General features: G+C 35.4%; 1 protein-coding gene across 1 annotated transcript in view; it reads left to right on the forward strand.

Annotated features, from left to right (window-relative positions):
- Nucleotides 1–8,960: 8,960 nt before the first annotated feature.
- The window catches only part of LOC119540064 (triadin-like), a 134,386-nt gene continuing 124,898 nt past the window's right edge, over nt 8,961–18,448 (forward strand). The window contains exon 1 of the mRNA XM_037844070.1: nt 8,961–9,221. Within this exon, the coding sequence (XP_037699998.1) occupies nt 9,200–9,221 (22 nt within the window). The 5' untranslated portion in view covers nt 8,961–9,199. The remainder of the gene's footprint in view (nt 9,222–18,448) is intronic.

Raw genomic sequence — 18,448 nt, forward strand, 5'->3', positions numbered from 1 at the left:
CCCACTACCTGGAAAAAAGTCTTTATAAAGTGAGAAAGAATGAAGGCAAATATAAGTAGAAACAGAGTTGAAGGATGGAGAAAATATTGGTGATGCTATTTGTGTCCCTGGGTTCAAGCCTATTCACTTATTCTAAGGATTCAGAATAGACAGAAGGAGAAAAAATAAATGTGGCTCTTGCTCAAATCCAGAAAGGCTGGTGTGGTGGTTTGGAGCTGTATGTTCCCCAGAAAAACATGTTCTTAAACCTAATCCACTCCCATGGTTGTGAACACATTAAGTAGGACTTTTTGATGACATTATTTGAGTTAAGGTGTGGGCCACTTCTAAATCAGGATGAATCTTAACCTTATTACTGTAGTAGTTTTTAAGAAAGAAATTCAGACACATAAAGAGAGAAAGCAAGAAGTTGAATATCAATGTAACCCAGAAGAGAAAGGAGAGTTCAGCCAAGGCCGCCATGTGCATTGCCACGTGAAAGAGAAGCCAAAAATCAAGGATCACTGGCAACCAGCCCTAGAACTCCAGTCTCTGAGAAGAAAGCATCACCTTGATGATGACTTAATTTATACTTTCTTTTAGCCTCAAAGCCATGAGCAAATAAATTTCTGTTGTTTAACCCAACCCATTTCATGGTATTTGCTTGAGCAGCCCAGGAAACTAAACAGCTGGACAAAGGAGATTAAAAAACAAAACAAAACAAAGCAGATACCTAGCAAGGATTAATATAAAGAGCACTAGGCTGAAAGTCAGGACAACTAGATTCTAGTTCAGGCTCTTCAAAAATTACTTATACATTGTGGGCATATCACTTAATGTTCCTGAGTCTCAGTTCTCTCATCTATAAAATGACCATTAGTGTCAACAATTTCTAAGATCCTTAAAACTGTAAGAAACTACGGTCCTAGACACCTCTAAACTAATCACACTTTGAAATGTGTTCCACCTATGAATAGATGCTTAATATTTTTTTGCGTGTGATAACAGCATTTTATTTACTTTTTCCTTTCCTTCCCCTTCCTTTGCTTTTAAACTTTCTTTAAAAAAAAATATGATGCTGCTAGATTAATCCAGTGGAATGTAAATGTAATCAGTGACTAAATCAAACATGCCTGTAGTCCACAACATTTCCAAAGCAAAAACAAAATTATATATCCTTCTAATTTGAACAAGCTGAAGTAACTGCTGATTTTTATAGTTCCAATGAAATAGTGAATTGTCGGAATTGATTGTCTGCAGATTATAATGCTGAGCACTTATCTACACAGAGACACAGTGACTCCTAAACCCAGTTTAAAGGTGCTTTAAGTTTGACGTTGGGATTGCCCCTATTTATTCTTTCAGTAGGATCTCAACCCCCTTAGACCCCCTGATCTCTTCCCCCAGCTCATGGGAATTAGGATCATCATAAGGGACAAATGGGAAAAACTGCAGTGGCTTCAGGGTATGCCATGTGGAAGATAATTTTGAGACTTAACCAAGCTCAGTCGGAAAGGATGCTCTGATTAATAGGCGGTGTCTGCGGAGGATACAAGCCTAGAAAGTGGGGTCTTTGTGACGGCTATGTGCAATGTAATCTCTAACCTAATTTTGTATTCCAAATGTTACTTGCCTTTTAACAGAAAACTTTCAAATTCAATTTCTAAATTATAGGACTGAGCCTCTGATGTGTAAATAACAGGCTTCTCTACTGGAGGAGACATCTTGGGACAAGGGTGCTTTCTCCATTATTCTCCATTATCCAACCATCTCTTTTATTTACTGACCATGCAAAGATACATGGATTCATATCCCCAGTGCCTTTCACAATTCTAATTTGGTCCCAGCATGAAATATCACCTCTATTGGTTTGAAATTCTATTCTATACTTAGAGCCCACGATTTCTGTGTGGGATGTAAAGTTGACAAAACAAGTCTTTTTTTCCTAATGCAAATCCTACATGCCTCGGCTTTCAGGTAGTCAGGCTGACATTGTCAGGGATGTGTTAGACAGAAAATAACTCCTGCTAAATAAAAGGGAAAAGAGTGAGGACAGAGGAGCAGATCTATTTTGTTAAATGGAATTTTTAGAGACCAAAAGCAAATGGTTCTGTTTTTTTTGGAAGGAGATTAAGAATAAAAATAAAGTCTTTCAAATAAGTTACTACAATTTAGGAGGTCAAGGAAAGCTGACAATCTGCCAGTTGTGACAAAATTTAATAATATTCAAATTAATTATAATACCAAAAATGGGAAATTCTGACTTCAAATGAATAATGAATAGCAAAACCAGACAAGGCTCTGAAGTGAAATGTGATTTTCATGAGGATGGAAACATTTAATACTTATACAGTAGTTCATATTGTCAAAGTCATATATCAGTGACAACTGAAAAATACAACTTTAATTTGAATTGATGAAATATTCTGAAGAGGTAGATTCTGGGGTAGTATACTCCCTGTTTCCCCCAAAAAGGAGAGAGAAGAGATTTAAATAAACAAATGCTTGAAAACCACTTATAAAAATGGAAGTCAAATGCCTTGATATCCAATCATTGGAAATAATTTAATTCTTGGTAGGTATTTCTTTGTTCTTCCTTCACATGAATATTCATAGAATGTTGCAGCTCTTCATGTGTTAGAAGTTAAGGGTAATCCATGTTCTGAATGTAAAAAGATTTGGTTTATAAATATACACTGTAATCCTTAGACACTACTTTAAATAAAAGCCCTTTAGATCATGCATTTTCTCCAAATCTCTCATCTCTATATTGCTTTTTCCGTTTCCTTGAATCTTAGCTAAGACTTTTCTTCAAGGCTACTCTTCCCCAAAGGTTTTATTCTAACCATCTCCTCCTCTGCTCCTGTACTCAATTTACTAACATGGCTACAGAGAATCCCCAGGGGGAAAGACTTGGTTATTCTAATAGTCTTTGAGTCGGACTTCACTGCCAGCCCCCAGCTCTGCACCCTTGCAGTTAGGCATGACCAGGAATCAAATCCTCACCAAGGAACAGAAGCATAGGTGAGCCCTGCCACTAGCAAGGCTTTCCTCTTTCTGCCCGCTGGAGTAAGTATCACCAAATAATCCTGCACTCCAATAAGGATGGCAGAGCTGCCAGTAGCCTGGATATCTAAATGACCCTATGGAGACTAGCTGCCTGCTGACCTGGAATCCTCTGTGGGCTGTCAACATGAAAGGGAAATAAGCTTTTATTTATTTTAAGGCTTGTACTCGGGGGCCTTTTTGTTTCAGCTTCAAGATGCAAGTCCAGATTTGTTACTACAAATGTTTGGTCTCTAAGTCCAGATCGCCTCTCAGTAGTTCACTGTAATCCTAAGAGGCTGCTGGCTCTCTCCTTACCATTGCAACTTTATATAAAACCTTTACAATACTCCTCAAACTGTCATTCCCACCTCAAACACTTTGTTTCTTAGCATGTGATATTGCCTCATGGAAAAAAAATAATGCCATCAAGTAAGAATTCCTTTTATTTCCCCTCTCAAAAATTTCCCATGTTTGTGTTCAATCTTATTTCCTTTCTTTATAAAAATGGAAGTCAAATGCCTTGATATCCAATCATTGGAAATAATTTAATTCTTGGTAGGTATGTCTTTGTTTTTCCTTCACATGAACATTCAAAGAATGTTGCATTTAAATTTACTGAGAATTTTATCTTTCAAAGTATCTTTAAAAGAGCTCTAATTTTACCCTTCCTTCTGCTTCAAGCTCTTTCTTTAATCCGTATTTTTTCTATCTTCTGTATCATTAACCTCATTTCCTGCATTCCTTCCCTCAAAGGATAAACGTGCTCAAGACTCTTCCATCTTTAAAAGAGAATCCCTTTCTCTGCCATGTGTCCCCCTCTAATTCTTACTCTTTCGCTCCTTCACTTTTCAAAGAAGTTCTCTAAAGTATATTTATGTTTACTCCTCATTATGTGAGTTCCCCTTTGCCCCACATTCTGTAAACTGGCTTTTTTTCCAAGGCCCCATTGAAATTGTCTAAAGGAAGCTATGTGTGACCATTTTGTTTTTGTAACCAGTCTTTCTGAAAGGTAATCTGATCATTTCATCTTGCTTAAAATGCTTCAATGTCATCCTAAGCAAGGTTAATTTCAAATTCCTTAGTAAGACTAATAAAACACTTTAGTATCATGCCCTTTTTTATCCTTTTGTTTCTTTTTCTGTAGCTTCCTTACTAGTGTGCTGTGACCAAATCTTACTGAACTATTAAAAAAAAATGGTGTTTTAAGCCTCTATTATTTTTCCTGAATTGTTCCCCCCACTTGGAAAGTATGTCTTCAATCAACCATTTATTTAAATAACTTCTTCAACTTCAAGATCCAGTGCCAATATCACCTTCTTTTAAAGCTTTCTCTGTTCTATTAAAGCAGAGTTGATTACTCTTTTTCTGCCACCCTATCCTTTATTCTCCTCTAGAGCTTATCATACTTTACTATATTGTTTGGTCTACATTTTGACTCTCTTACCATACTATAAGCTCCTTGAAGATCAAGACTTTGAATTATTCATTTTTTTTATCAGTAGAACCTAGCCCAAGGCCCATGGAAGAGCTAATATATATTTACTGAGTAATGGAATTAATAAGTTACTTCTTTATTTATAAATTTCTTTATTTGTAAATAAACTCACAAAAGTTTGTGGTGTTCGGTAATGATAAACCAGTTACAACAGATTGCATTGTAAAGCAAAAAACATTGCAAGAGTAAAGAACAAAATTCTTAAAATGATGTGAATTTTTTTCTAAGATAGCAAAAAGAAAGATCCATTTACAATGTTTAAAAGAAAAAGAAATTTGTTAATCTAAGAACTGGTCAGTAGATAATTTACCTTTTATAATGAAGGTATTTACGCTTTTAAGAGAATATCCAAAGGCATAAATCATAAAAGTTGGACACTTTTAATAGCAACCAGGACTATAATAAGTTGAAGGTCAAATGTGATAGACTGTGGAATGGAAAGCAATAATCTGAATTATGGACTCTGCAGGTGCTACCTAGTACAAGATATTGCAGATCATCATGAAGAGGGCAAAGTAGTAGACAGATGCCAGCTCTTCAGACAATGAAATTTCTAAGGAGCAAGAGGCATCCAATGCTTTGTTAACTGAAAACTGGATTAACACTGGCAAATTTATGAGAGAATATTTAACAATGTCAAATGTTTGTGAGGAGAGAAGCCTGATATTGGAGACTCAGCTATTTATGAGTCAGAGTTAAAGAGAGGAAAGTTTTTGATTGCACTGGAATGCCTTCTGTCATTTGAAACGATCTGGATTACACAGTTTTTAAATAATCAGTTGGTAAGCCAAACCTGTGGACTGACTTTCAACCTTTGATTAAAGAAGTGAGCACAGGCCGTATAGAGAAAGTAGTGAGGGCAGAATGAGATTTTCCGTGACACAGATAGAACACAAAACACTTTCAAATGAAATGAACAGCAGCTCTGAGATGAAAAAGGATTAATGAATCTATATTTCAATGGAGGTGTTTCTTGTGATTGTGAAGATTATGCTTATCAGGGAGAAGCTTCAGAGGAACTTCTGGGTCACATGATGGGATTTCAAGGTCAAGTGAAAGCAAATATATCAAATGGCCCCCAAGTTCATTTTAAATGGTCCTAGTTTCTTCTATATTTCTTCATTCTAAGGTTACAAAAAGCCAATTTCTTTTTTTCCTATATGGATAGCTTTTGCCAAGTTTTTCTTCATTTACAAAGCTAAAGTTAAGCATTTCTCTTTTGCATATTTCCCCTGGTAAGCTACTTCAACTCAGGTCTTAGTATAGTAGCTTACATGCTGTTAGCTCTTAAAATTCTTAAATTATGATCCTCTGATTCTCCTTTTTCCCAGATCATTCTGATTGATTATTTATCTTTTTCTTATATTTAAAATGAACCTGAAAACTTTAACTCACAGGGCTAATGATTATTTTAAATCCAAGTGAAGAATGCTTTCTTTTCCAACTGGATATTCCACAAATGGACTTCCACTCTGATTAAACTTACCATATTGTGTAAAGTCTTTATTTTTTTTCTCCATTCACTACAAAGAAGATCTTGAGGAGTATCTTCAAACTTCACTTTCTCTCAAATCTCCCCAGTCCTTGAGAAAATAGGTGACCAGAGGTAAATAACTATTTGGTCTCAATTATTTTTCTTCTTACCACTCTACAGATAAAACAAAATGGCACTGAACAAGACAACGCAATATGGTCTTAAAGCTGCTTTTCATTTCATTTTATTATTATTATTTTGAAGTGGATACCAAAAATCCTCAAAATTTCTCTGGTTGTCTCCTGGATTCTTTTACATTCTGAAATTCAATGTGGATGAAAGTATCTTTTTCTTAGCTAAATGCAATATATGTTTTACTGATTGTTTCTTTATGATAATAGCTGACAAAGCAACCAGGCTTTAAAAAAAATGCTCTAAGGAAGAATATTTTTATCTACTAACTTGAGTATTTAGAACATGTAATGAAAATCACAGAGAATGATGATCAGTATAACTGGTTGGAGAGGCAGCTTGGCCTAAATGCAAAATTTAATAGGAGGACAAATTTTTCAGATTTTACCATTGATTTATAGAGACTAAGGCCGTTACTAGTGTCTCAATTTCTTAAATGTTCCTGTATGTAAAATCATGATCAGTCTACCTGTGCTGACCCTGCAGAAACGGAAAGCTTGAGAATATATCAGATGTCATTACTGAGAAGAGAGAACTACAGTGTTTAGATTATGTTAAAAGAACCTAATGAGCTGTACCTCTAAAATGAATGTCTGAAAAATACAGAAGAACAAAAGCATTGTCTGTAATATTTTGTTCTTTGAGTTCCTTAGAAGAATGTAAATTGCTTGTTTTTGGAAAGCTTCATGGGGTTCCATTTGTAATTCAAAATATAAACCTCATGAATTGAGTTTCAAACAACTTGAAAGAGTTCTAATAACTCTTCAAATAGGGAAATATACTAATTTCTCAATGTCTAATTAGATTCATCAACTCATCTCACAGATTTTCCTTAAAAAAAAATTACTCTATAAACATTTTTATTGGCTAAAATATTTTTTCTTTTCTTTTTTCCTCTAGTAAGTATAACATGGAATTAGTGGTTTGAACTTAGAAGTAACATCAATCCTTGGGAATTTAATATTCTTGCTTGTGAATCTTATTTTAACTTCGTATTAAATAAGATTTTGAAGTTGAGTTTTTTTTCCTCTAAGTTAGCTGATTTTATTTAGGCTCTGACCTATGCATATTCTTCATGAATAACACAAGGCATTTTTATTTCTTCAGTTAACCACAGTGAAAGACGATGAAAATGGCTAACAAATGAAGGTATGAAGTGCTGTCTTCCTAAAATTGGAAACATTGTGCTGATATTAAATACAGATGACTCTGGGGGCAAAATAAGAACTCTGTTCTTAGGCTACCTCCTCCCAATTAGAAAGTAGACACCAACCCAGTGTCCATGAGGTTCCTGTGAGGATTTTGTATCCTTCCATCTTCCTGACAGGCCTATTTTTAGTGATTCTCTTTACCTGGAATTAATAGTGACTGCAAGAAGGTCTCACTTCTTGGGAAAAGTATTAGATTTGTAGTCAAAAGCCTCTGGGCTCAGTCCAAGGTGTAGGACCTTGTATAGAATCCTGAGCATTCCCTGTAATTATTTCCTCCTATAAGAGTTAAGATTACTTCTTTTAATCTGTTTAGTCGACATGTGAACACTTGCTATTGTGCTTATTATGCCTATTGACCTGAGCCAGCAAATAAAGACAGAGCTGCCAACACGTAGGAGGCCATTGCCAATGGAAACATTTGTCACAGCCCTCTCCTGAGACTTGAATTTTAAAACAACAACAAAAAATGTGTCTCTGCTATGATTTATGAAGTACCATACTAATTCAAGAGGTTCTGATAACAAAAGGTAGTTAAGTTAAAGCTGAAAGATTAAACCAAAAGAACTTCTTAGGTTGAATATGAGAATAAAATAAAAGATAAGAGCAGTCAACCCTTGATTATTTCAAGGATTGGCTAGAGTTTGTGACTATCGATGCCCTTTGGTTCTCCTTTTCCTTCCAACCACCAACTATTAAATATTTCTCTGTTCATTAACACCTGTGTAAGAGTGGGAAGGTGAAATGCTAATCAGCCAGTTTGGGTAATTGTTAGCTGCTGTGTTCCTTTTTTTATTTTTTTCTAAGTTGAGGTAGGTAAAAGTTGAAATCTTTTACTAAAATGTTGCGTGTGGATTTCGAACTTTTATATCACCATTCCTTTCTTTTACTGCATGGATAAATCCAGACATTTTGTTCTCAGTAAGATACTAAAGAATAAAAAAGCCAGTAATTCATTGGTTCTCAAGCGTCATAAAATAGCATCATGCCACATATTTCTCATCGGTCAGTGTTTGGAAAATCTTTATCTCCTACAAAATGACTGTTTTAGAAGGAAGCTCCAGGATTTAATAGTTGCAATTTTAAGTGTAGCGTGTAAAAATAAGTGCACTTGCTAAGTGGATTTGGACTAAAAGAGAATCAAATGGGAGAAAATTACTTAAGACTACCTCCCCCCTTGCTCTGGCAGACATTATAGGACCCTCCCCAAACCAAATAAGGGAAGGAGGAATGTACCCAGCAGTAACAGCACTAAGAATACATCTGAGCTATCAAGGATAAGATTACTTTCAACTCTTTATTTCATGTTTTCTGACACAGACCCCAAGATCTGTAATTATCTTAGGGAAGCTGTGGGGGCTTAGACAGTGCTTTTCAGTTCCATTGCCTTAATTTATTTATTTATTTTTGCCTATCTCTTTGGGGCTAGAGAGCTGGTGTATGCGTGTGGTTATGTGTGTGTGTTCCCTTAGAGTGCCAAAAGAAAAAAAAAAAAAAAAAAAAACAGAAAACAAAGTGCTGAAGAGTCCTAGGGAGATGAGGCTATTTTTATAGGAAGCTGATACTTCAGCCTGAGCCACAAGTGCTGCTTGGAAAGGGCTCAGGTTGTTTCCAGGGGGAGAACTCTGCGGAGAAGAGGCAAAGTTCAACAGGACAACAAAGAAGCAGCAGAAACAGCCAGGAAAACGAAAAGCCTTCCCGTGTCAACACAGAGCCCCCTACCAGAGTTCTCGAATCCTAAAGTATTCTGCAAAGTGCCACTTAACTGGAACTTGTCACCTGACCTGACGTTCGAAGATCACTATGACTGAGATCACTGCTGAAGGTATTGCTACCATTTGCTGATAGTATCGACTAGGGAAGCAATATGTGTAAATTGACAACCTTCTTGACAGTCACTGTGTCAGTTCGCAATGTTTTTTTCAGGTCATTGCCATGTGCATGAGACCATACAGGCTTTGGAGCAGTGGATTTGGGAGCTGAGAGGCTAAGCTGACAGATCGATGTGTTGTGGGAGTGAGAGAAGGTTTCTTGGTAAAATTTTGCATGTGAAAACCATTCTTTGCTTTGCCAAAGGCCCCACAGTTAACAGTTGTCACCAGCACCTCTATAAATAGCTATGGTCAGGCAACATTATGCCTGAAAACTTACCTAGCAAAGATTGCAAGGCTTGTAAGGATGGAGACCGTGATGATCTTAAAATATTATATTTAACTTTAAACTAAAAAAATGATTTCTGAGCGTTTTTGCTTTATGATGATATTTTAAATGGAGATCTTAAATTTGTTTTTCCTTTTTTCCCAGAGTGTATAAATATGTACACACACACACACATATAATATTTTATATAATTTAAGGTATAAATGCTCCCACAAAATTTATATATATATTACTATTGGTGGAAATTCAGAGCCTAAAGAGGAATTCCACAGAATCATTGCAGATCAACATGCTTTTACAATAAGGCAATTAAATGTTAGAATTCTCTGATTCTTCTAACAAACTCACTTTTCTTTTCCCTTAATGGTGAATTCTTTTATATCAAAAGAAATATTTTCTGTTTCATAGCTTACTTTGAAAAGACACTTGCCATAACATATAATTTTTATTATTTGTCCATGGTACTTATTATTTTTCAAGTATATATATTTCTTTGAAGAAAAGGACCCTTGGAAAAAATGAAAGCATTTTGAATAGAGACACATTCTGGTTCCAGTTGGGGTAAAAGTTGGGGAGGTGGATCTAAAATTTGCTTCTGACAGCTGTAAGAAAATCAGACAGGTGGTGTTCCTGACAGCTTCCAAGTTGAGTGCCGTGACAGTGGTTTTTTTGTGTTTCTTTCCCCCTCTTAATAGGGAAGTTGTCTTTACAGAACAACCAATGCATAAAATACAGGATTGGTTTTAGGCTCCTTGGTAAGACATTAGTATGGACACAGTGATGGTAGAGTTGGAGATTTTTTAGTCAATATTCATCAGGAGAATTTTCTTACTTGTACCTTCACTGAGAAATTTAGTCTAACACCCCAAATTAACTTAAAAAATTACTTAGCTGCTGTCAACGGGCCAGGTATTTTGCTCAGGATTTTATATGTATTTGTTATGTAGGCTTCACACAAGTCTCTGAATTAGGCATTATTATCTCCATTTTGCAGAAAAAGAAACTGTAACTCAGATGTTGAGTGATTTGCTCAAGGCCACAACATTGCCAAGATTTGAAGCCAGGTTTCTTAAAACTAGTTTGTGGTTTTTTTTTTTTTCTTTGCTGTAAGTAGATACCAGGTTTGCTCTTTACCAATTTTAGTTCAGAATTCTCTAACTAAATATAAACTGAATTTTTTCCTATTCCATGGTTATTCTGTGTCATGTTACCTTTAGTTTGACTTAAAGGGTGCTATCTATAAAAACTTCTTGCCTAGCGTTGCACAAGTTATTAGGATACCTATGAGTATTTTTCTCAACCTCTACACAGGTCATGGCCTACCAGCTGATTCAGAAGTTTAGTTGGCCAAAACATTTTTGGCTTGATGTGGCTTATGCTCTGTTGTACCTTTGTACTTGGTTCATAAAACTTTCTGCAAGAGAATTCCTGTTTTTGATATAGAATTTTTGTTTCTGTCTGGTCCTATTGGTAATCTTGGAGGACTTTCCCCTGAAAAATAACTGAATTAATAACAAAAAATGTAAAAAACACTGTCTATCATGGGTAATGGTCATTTCCTGTTCTGTGGTCTTAACAGAAAATAGGATCTAGGTCATCTGAGTGCCAGTTACCAGCTTTTTCCATTTTTTGGTATGATTTTATTAATGATGTTTCTCAAATAACAAATAGACTGCCAACTCAAATGACCTTACATATTGATGTTAGCATCATAGTCATTCTCTGTAGTTATCCCCAAATTTCTTGTGCACTGCTCAACTATACACTTTTAATTTTGTCTTCATGATTCTTTTCACTTTTTTCCCCTTCAGCCACTTGAGCCTTCCTTCAGTCTTCCCATGTCTTGGTACAGGCTATTTCCACAGCCTGGAATATTCTTTCTCTCTTCTGCTATGTTTATTTGCCATCACTTTTGGACATATTACTGAAATGTAAGCACCCTGTCAGTTGTCTCACAGCATCTACTGATTGAACTTCCCATCCATTTATCAAAAGTCATGCAACCAGATTGAATATTTAAAAAAATTTTTTTTTTTTTTTAAGTTAGAGCTAGAGGAGCACCTTAGAAGGCTCTACTTCAATGTCTTCACCTAAATTTGTGTTGGATTATATCATATTGATTATATGCTGTTCCATGATCATTAATTAGGGCAGGTCTGAGGATATAATTCATTTCTTTTGTGGTTTATCCCACTGCTTTTGCATCTATAGAGCATGGCACATCTATAAACCTGTGCCGCTCACATAGATTTCCACTCAGTATTCCAAGAAGGTTTACATCATCTAAAGGAAGAAGGGAAATAATGCTAAATATGGATTGCCTTCCAGATGCTACAACTAGGACAAGTTGAACCCCAAGAATGTTAGGGAAATGGCACCTTTGATTCTGGCCATGATAAATTAATACAGATAATAATTACAATGATGATAACAGTAACTCACATTTATTGAGAAGACATTAAATTTTAAGTACTAGAGTCAGCTTGTAATATGCTCATTTAATCCGCAACCAAATGCGGTAAATATTCTTATTGTTCCTAGTTATAGAATAAGAACTGGAGGTTTAGAAGGCCAAGTGATTTGCCTAAATTCACAAAGCTCTGTGTGGTACAGCTGGATCCATTTCTAGACCTCTGATCCCAAAGCAGTATTTGACATTTCCTCTTGCCTTGTGAGACTGATAATTAGCCTGTTGTCAATTCAGAGGCTGACCCAGAGTCCCTGGTCCTGGTTTGGCCCATGCTGCACTGGGTTGATTAAACTAGTCAGGACCCAGATTGGATTAGACTCAAACAACACTCAGGTTTAGGGCTGTAAATATCCTCTACCTTCCTTCCAGAAGCCTGGTATTTTCCTGACAAGTACCGAGGTTGGCTCCCCCTTTTGAAATTCACATGAACTTTCAACCACCAGTTTCAGCATCTATTTGACAGTTTATTTCATTATGCAAAACTACCTTCTGAACAATTTTGATAATGAAGCAAAATTTAGTTAATTCTTAATAGCCTCATGGGAAATGGTGGAGACTTTTAAAACAATTAATGTATCTAATATTTTCACATTGTTCACTAACATGCAGTTAAATTACTTTATAAGAATATTTATATTATTGTGTTTTCTGGATCAAAGGACCTTGAAAATCTAGGAAAATATTGATTTTTTTGTAATGAATTCAATTTGGTAGAGATCCTATATATAATTCACATACCATTTACTAAAAGACATTTTTAAAAAGAAATGCTTATTTGAAAAGTTAGAAGAGGTGTGTGGTGATTTGGAGCTATGTTCCCTAGAAAAACATGTTCTTAAACAAAATCTGTTCTTGTGGATATGAACCTATTGCAAGTAGGACCTTTTCATGAGGTTACTTCGGTTAGATTGTGGCCTGACTGACTCAGGATGGGTTTTATTCTATTGCTGAAGGCTTTATAGGGAAGGCCATATATAGAGAGAAAGCCGGAGGGAGCAGCCAGAAGCTGAAGGACAATGGAACCTGTGAGAGAAGGGGGAATCCAGGAGAGGCCACCATGTGTACTGCCATTTGACAGAAGAGGCAAGGATTAAAGATCGCTAGCAGCCAGCCCCAGAATGTTACATTCTTCTTGGAGAAATCATTGCCTTGATGATACCTTGATTTGGACATCTTCTAGCCTCAAAACTGTGAGCCACCAAATTCCCATTGTTTAAGCCAACTCATTGCATGCTGTTCTCATTGAATTTTCAGGGTTCAGGAAAAGGTATATTGTACTAGTAGAATTCTTTCCTTGCTGTTAGTAGGACCACAATTTACTGCTTCTGTAGCAATCAAACCTATGAGAGGATTTGGCTGTTAAAATTTAGAGCAAAATTGGAGTTTATTTCACACATTTTTCCAACAGACACTGCAGGATACGGGCACCCATTATCGCTGCCAAGAAAAACGATTATTAAGAATTCACAGCAGCATTATTTGAAACTGTCTTAGTTTCCTGGCTATTAAAACAAATACTATATTATAGGTTGGCTTGAACAGGAATTTATTGGCTCACGGTTTTGATGCTAGGAGAAGTCCAAAGGCAACATGTCAGCAAGGTGATTCTTTCCCCCAAAAGCCTGTGGCATTCTGGGTCTGGCTGCCTGAGATCTCTGAGTCCTTGGCTTTTCTGTCACATGGCAGTGCACATGGAAATGTCCTCTCCTTTATCTTCTATATTCTTTTGAATTCCAGCTTCTTTCCCTCCCTATGGCTTTCTCTGTCTGTGCCTGAATTCCATTCAGTTTATAAAGGACTCCAATAACCTGGATTAAAGCTGAACCTCATTCAGTTGGGCAACACTTTAACTAAAAATAACATCTTCAAACGGTCCTGTAAGTAGGACCTTTACAACGAACTCATACCAACAGGAATGGATTGAGATTAAAAACATGTTTCTTTCTGGAGTACATAATTCAACCTACCACAACAACTAGGGCAATGAGTTACATCACCTAGAGCAACACATGGCAAGATTAAGAGAAGATCTAGTCTACATATCAGAGTTGATTGAACATAAACCAAGAATGGCTACTCTGTCCTGATTAGAGATGCATTTCCAGATTATGTTCTGATAAAGGAAGGCAATAGTTGACACAAAGAATATCATTTTTAGTTCCAGAATACATTAAAAAATTATATTCAGAGGAGAAGAACCACAATGAGGAGTGACACATTAGATGAAAAGATTTATGTCCAGGTCATTTACGTACAAGATTAGATTTTTTCCGTTATGTAGCCCTAGAGGGCAATGTGAAGCAGCAGGGATGGAAGTCTGGAAGCCACAAAAAAGCAAACTGTTGGCAAAATATAAGGCAAGACCTAACCCCTAACCAGCCACTAAAATGATAGCTACAACTAACAATTCTGAATGATAGGGGAAAAAAAAAGGAAAGAAGAAACAAAAAGAGATGGTGAAAAAGAAAAACAAAAATAAAGAAAGGAAAAGAACACAGCCTCCAATTTTCAAGAAATATAGGACAGAGGAGCATATTAAAAACTGCCCCACAGGGATGCAGTCAGCAAAATCTAGTCTATGAGAACTTCACCAGTAAAACCAGCTCAGTTCCTTTAAACAAGGTATTAGAACTAAAATAGATGCCAAGGGAAACTATAGATTTAAAGAAACTTAAGAGAAAGAGCAACCCATCACGATGTGTAGAGTAATTGGGTCATGATTCAAACAAACCTTTAAAAAAAGCCAATGAAATAATTGGAAATTTTTCACACTCTTGATGTTAAATGATATTAATGAATTATTATTATATTTTAGTAGGATAACCATATTGTGCTTAAAATTTAAAACTACTTATTGTTTGTAGATACATGTTCAAATATTTATGGATGAAATGGCATACTGTTTGAAACTTCCTTCTAAGTAATACTCCAGAAAGGAAAGTAGATGGGGTATGTTTGGGTCAGGGTTGCCCATGAATTGATTATGTTGGGGCTAATGATGGATATGTGGATTTCATACTATTTTACTTTTATGTATAGTCAAACTTCTCCATAATAAAGGATTAAGAAAAAAATCCCACAGAGCTGATGTTTTTAGTATACTGAATAACTTTTAATAAGAATTTACTTTTCCAACAAATCCACTGGCTACCAACTTTATTATAGGTGCAAATTACTTTCTAAAGGAACAGTCTCTTGTTATTGAAAAGGATTCTGGATGTGCTTGTATTAGGCAAAGGGGTCTGGAAATGTACTTTAATTTGTAACAGGAGCCTAGGAAAAAATTGTTTAAAAATATATTCATTATAATATGGTATCTGCAGATTAGTTCAGTGTCGTTTTTCAAAATTATTAGTGATGTTAGAGACATTAAATAGCAACAGATTACTTTTTGAGATGGTTCATATGAAAACCTGAGAAGGATTTTAACACCTAAGAAGTCAATATGTTGCAAGAAAAAATAGTTCTAAACAAGAAGTATCATGCTTATTGACAGGATGTTACATGCCAAGATCTCGCAGGAATGTCTCTTAAATATCACTGAAAACTGAAAGACTGAAAGGCCATATCACATAAACCCAACTGAGCTGACTCTAAAGCTTCTCTATCTTCTTTCCCATTCAAGTTGGATTTAGAGAGAACAAAAGCAGATTGTGAAAAGCAGCAAGGTATAATTCATTGAAAATCAGAGCAAAAAAAGGAAAGCAGAGCTAAGCATTAAAATAGTTAAACGTAGTGTGATAGAGTAGAAAATGTGAGGAGTTTTAAGCCAAAAATCTGGGTTCAATCATTAGCTCCATTGCATAACCATAGGCAGCCCATGTTAGGTTAAGGGTTTCATAGGAGGGGCCATGAACTATTGGGGGAATCTTTGGTTAATTGTGAATAAAACAGCCAAGGGATTTGTTTTTCAACTTTTTGCAAGACTGTTCTAGTTGGTAAATTAAGTTTGTGTTCTTTAGTTTAAGAAACCAACTATGATGGAAAATCTGCAGTGAAAGCAAACAGAAAATATACATTAGTAGTGCCAGTCCTAGCTGGATTTCACCAAGAAGCTTTTTTTTTTAAAAAAAAAAAAACAACTGCTTTGCTATTATTGTAATAATGACTCTTATTTTCCCCTCACCACTTAAGTACACAGTACCACGGAACATGTTCTGTTTATCGGCTTAAATCATTCTTAATTTTTTTTTTCTATTTATGTTTGGTCATCATTGTGACTGCAATTTAAAAATAATGCTACTTTTACAATGCAAAAATGAATTGGGGCTATTCAGCTATTATACTAAAAGGCTTAGGAATCCTCAGAGACTTACAGCTTCCAATGCTGTTTGAATTAATTTTTAATCAGTTAACAATATTTAATATGAGGGAAACGTAAAACAGTGCAACTAAGCAATTTTAAAATCATCCACATTGACCTTTGGGTTGAACATATCAATTTGAAAAGAGAATACATAGGTGGTTAAAATTTTCTTGTTGCGCTTTTAGTTTTACAGTTATGCTTGGTTGGAAATTAAAATTAGTATTAAAACATTTTTATTTTCTTCCTTCAAATAAAAAGAAAACTTTTGGGAACATGCTTACTATAACAAAAAATGCCTATTATCTACAGTAACATGCTTAAAAAGAGAAAAGTAGGGAAAAACCTTTATTTGGCAACTACACATTAACATATATGGTTAATCTGAGTTTATGGAGTTCAGACTCCATTCAACTTAAAACTCTAGGAAGGTCTATCAAAGTTAAGGTTTTGCTCTTTCCAATTCTAATTTGCTTCGGGTAATTTGAGTGACATGCACAGTTTCTGATAGGATGTGCTTATTTGAGCCTCACTTAAACATGTATCACCCCAAGTAAGGGTTATACAGTGATAAATGAACTTCCTGGTCCAAAAGATATCTTCTGCTTCAAAGGAAGTTAAAAAAATATCCTTGACAAATGTGTGAAGCACAAAGCCCTGCTTTTCTCTATTCACTTCATGCTCTCTAAACATCAAACATCTCTGTGTCTCCTTGCCTGAAGTCAAACTGTCAAAGGCCCAAGGAATTTACAGTTTTGAGAGATCCTTTGGTATGTAAATGAGCTGTCTCCTTATAAACCACAGAGTCCATTTCACTTAATCAGGTACTTTCAATATTACATTTATATATACATACAGTTTGGGTATTTTCTAATGAGGTATCTGTGGCCAAGGTGAGGGTATGTGGTCTTCATTTAAACAAGTTAAACATACAATCTTTTAACGTAAGGACAAGGATAATAATGTACGTTAAGGAAGCTGCCCTTTACAGGAAAAAGTTGGTTTTATTCAGAGTGTAAGGCTAGAACTCATTATGATAAACTGGTTTTATTCTTGCTACTCATTTGCTACATCATTTCTCTTCTCTTAGACACAGATTATGAAATGTTGGGGGAAAGAAAATGAAAGGAAAAGCTCTTAGTACTTCATTTGTTTTAAAAAATGCTTGAGAGCATTGGTGAGCCAATGAATGTGGGAGAATCTTTAGTCTTTAAAATACAATTTTAGCTAGGTTTACCTGGTACATTTTTCATTGTCTTTTAAAATAAATTTATCATATGATTAGGACAGTTTTTTGTTTAATTCAGACATTTGGTATAATGTCAAGACAAAAATGGTAAATATAAGACGGTGCTTCTTTCCATACTATTATTTTTGTCTGTGGATATTCTTGTTTAACTTACATCTGATTGCCTGGGGGATAAAAGGGTATACTATAAAGTCTATGTTACCATAATATGGTAAAATCCCAAGCTTGTGAATTTAAATGTACAGAAGGGTTACATAAGACTATAGTTGTAGAAATCTAGCGGAAGTATTAGGTATTGCATTTAGAGAAAGAAAAAATACATCTGAAATATAATTTAAAATTTTAGATTCCATTGTGTCAATTATCAGTTTTAAAGCTGATTCTGAAAACAGTATGTCATATCCAAGGTTGAGCTGTATTCAATATTTTAGCACCTACTATGTACCAGGTAGAATGCCAGACAATGAGGACACAAAGATGGATAACACAAAGTCCCTGTGTCTGGTATAATTGATTGAAAAACAAGCAAAGAAGAGCAAAAACTAATGATGAGAATGGTGACTGGACATATTTAACAAATATGACTCCAGTTTGGAATTATGAAAGATGGTGTTTAAAAAAAGGCATGCTATTTTTCACAAAATTGTATGACTAGAGGGTACACACTGGAACTTTATGAAGCTAACTTTAAGATGAATACAGAGGGTCTCTTCTTGAAACTGATAATTTGCAGTGGCCATGCCATTGTTGGGAAGTTGAAGGGGGTGGTCAAGGGGTAAGAAGATCAAGAGTAGATTTGATCAATATAGTGATAAGGAATAAAGGGACAGGAGATAGGTGAGAATTGGCAATCAGTAGGATGAGGTCCTA

This window comes from Choloepus didactylus, chromosome 7 (assembly GCF_015220235.1).
Source record: "Choloepus didactylus isolate mChoDid1 chromosome 7, mChoDid1.pri, whole genome shotgun sequence".
NCBI classification, from domain to species: Eukaryota; Metazoa; Chordata; class Mammalia; order Pilosa; family Megalonychidae; genus Choloepus; species Choloepus didactylus.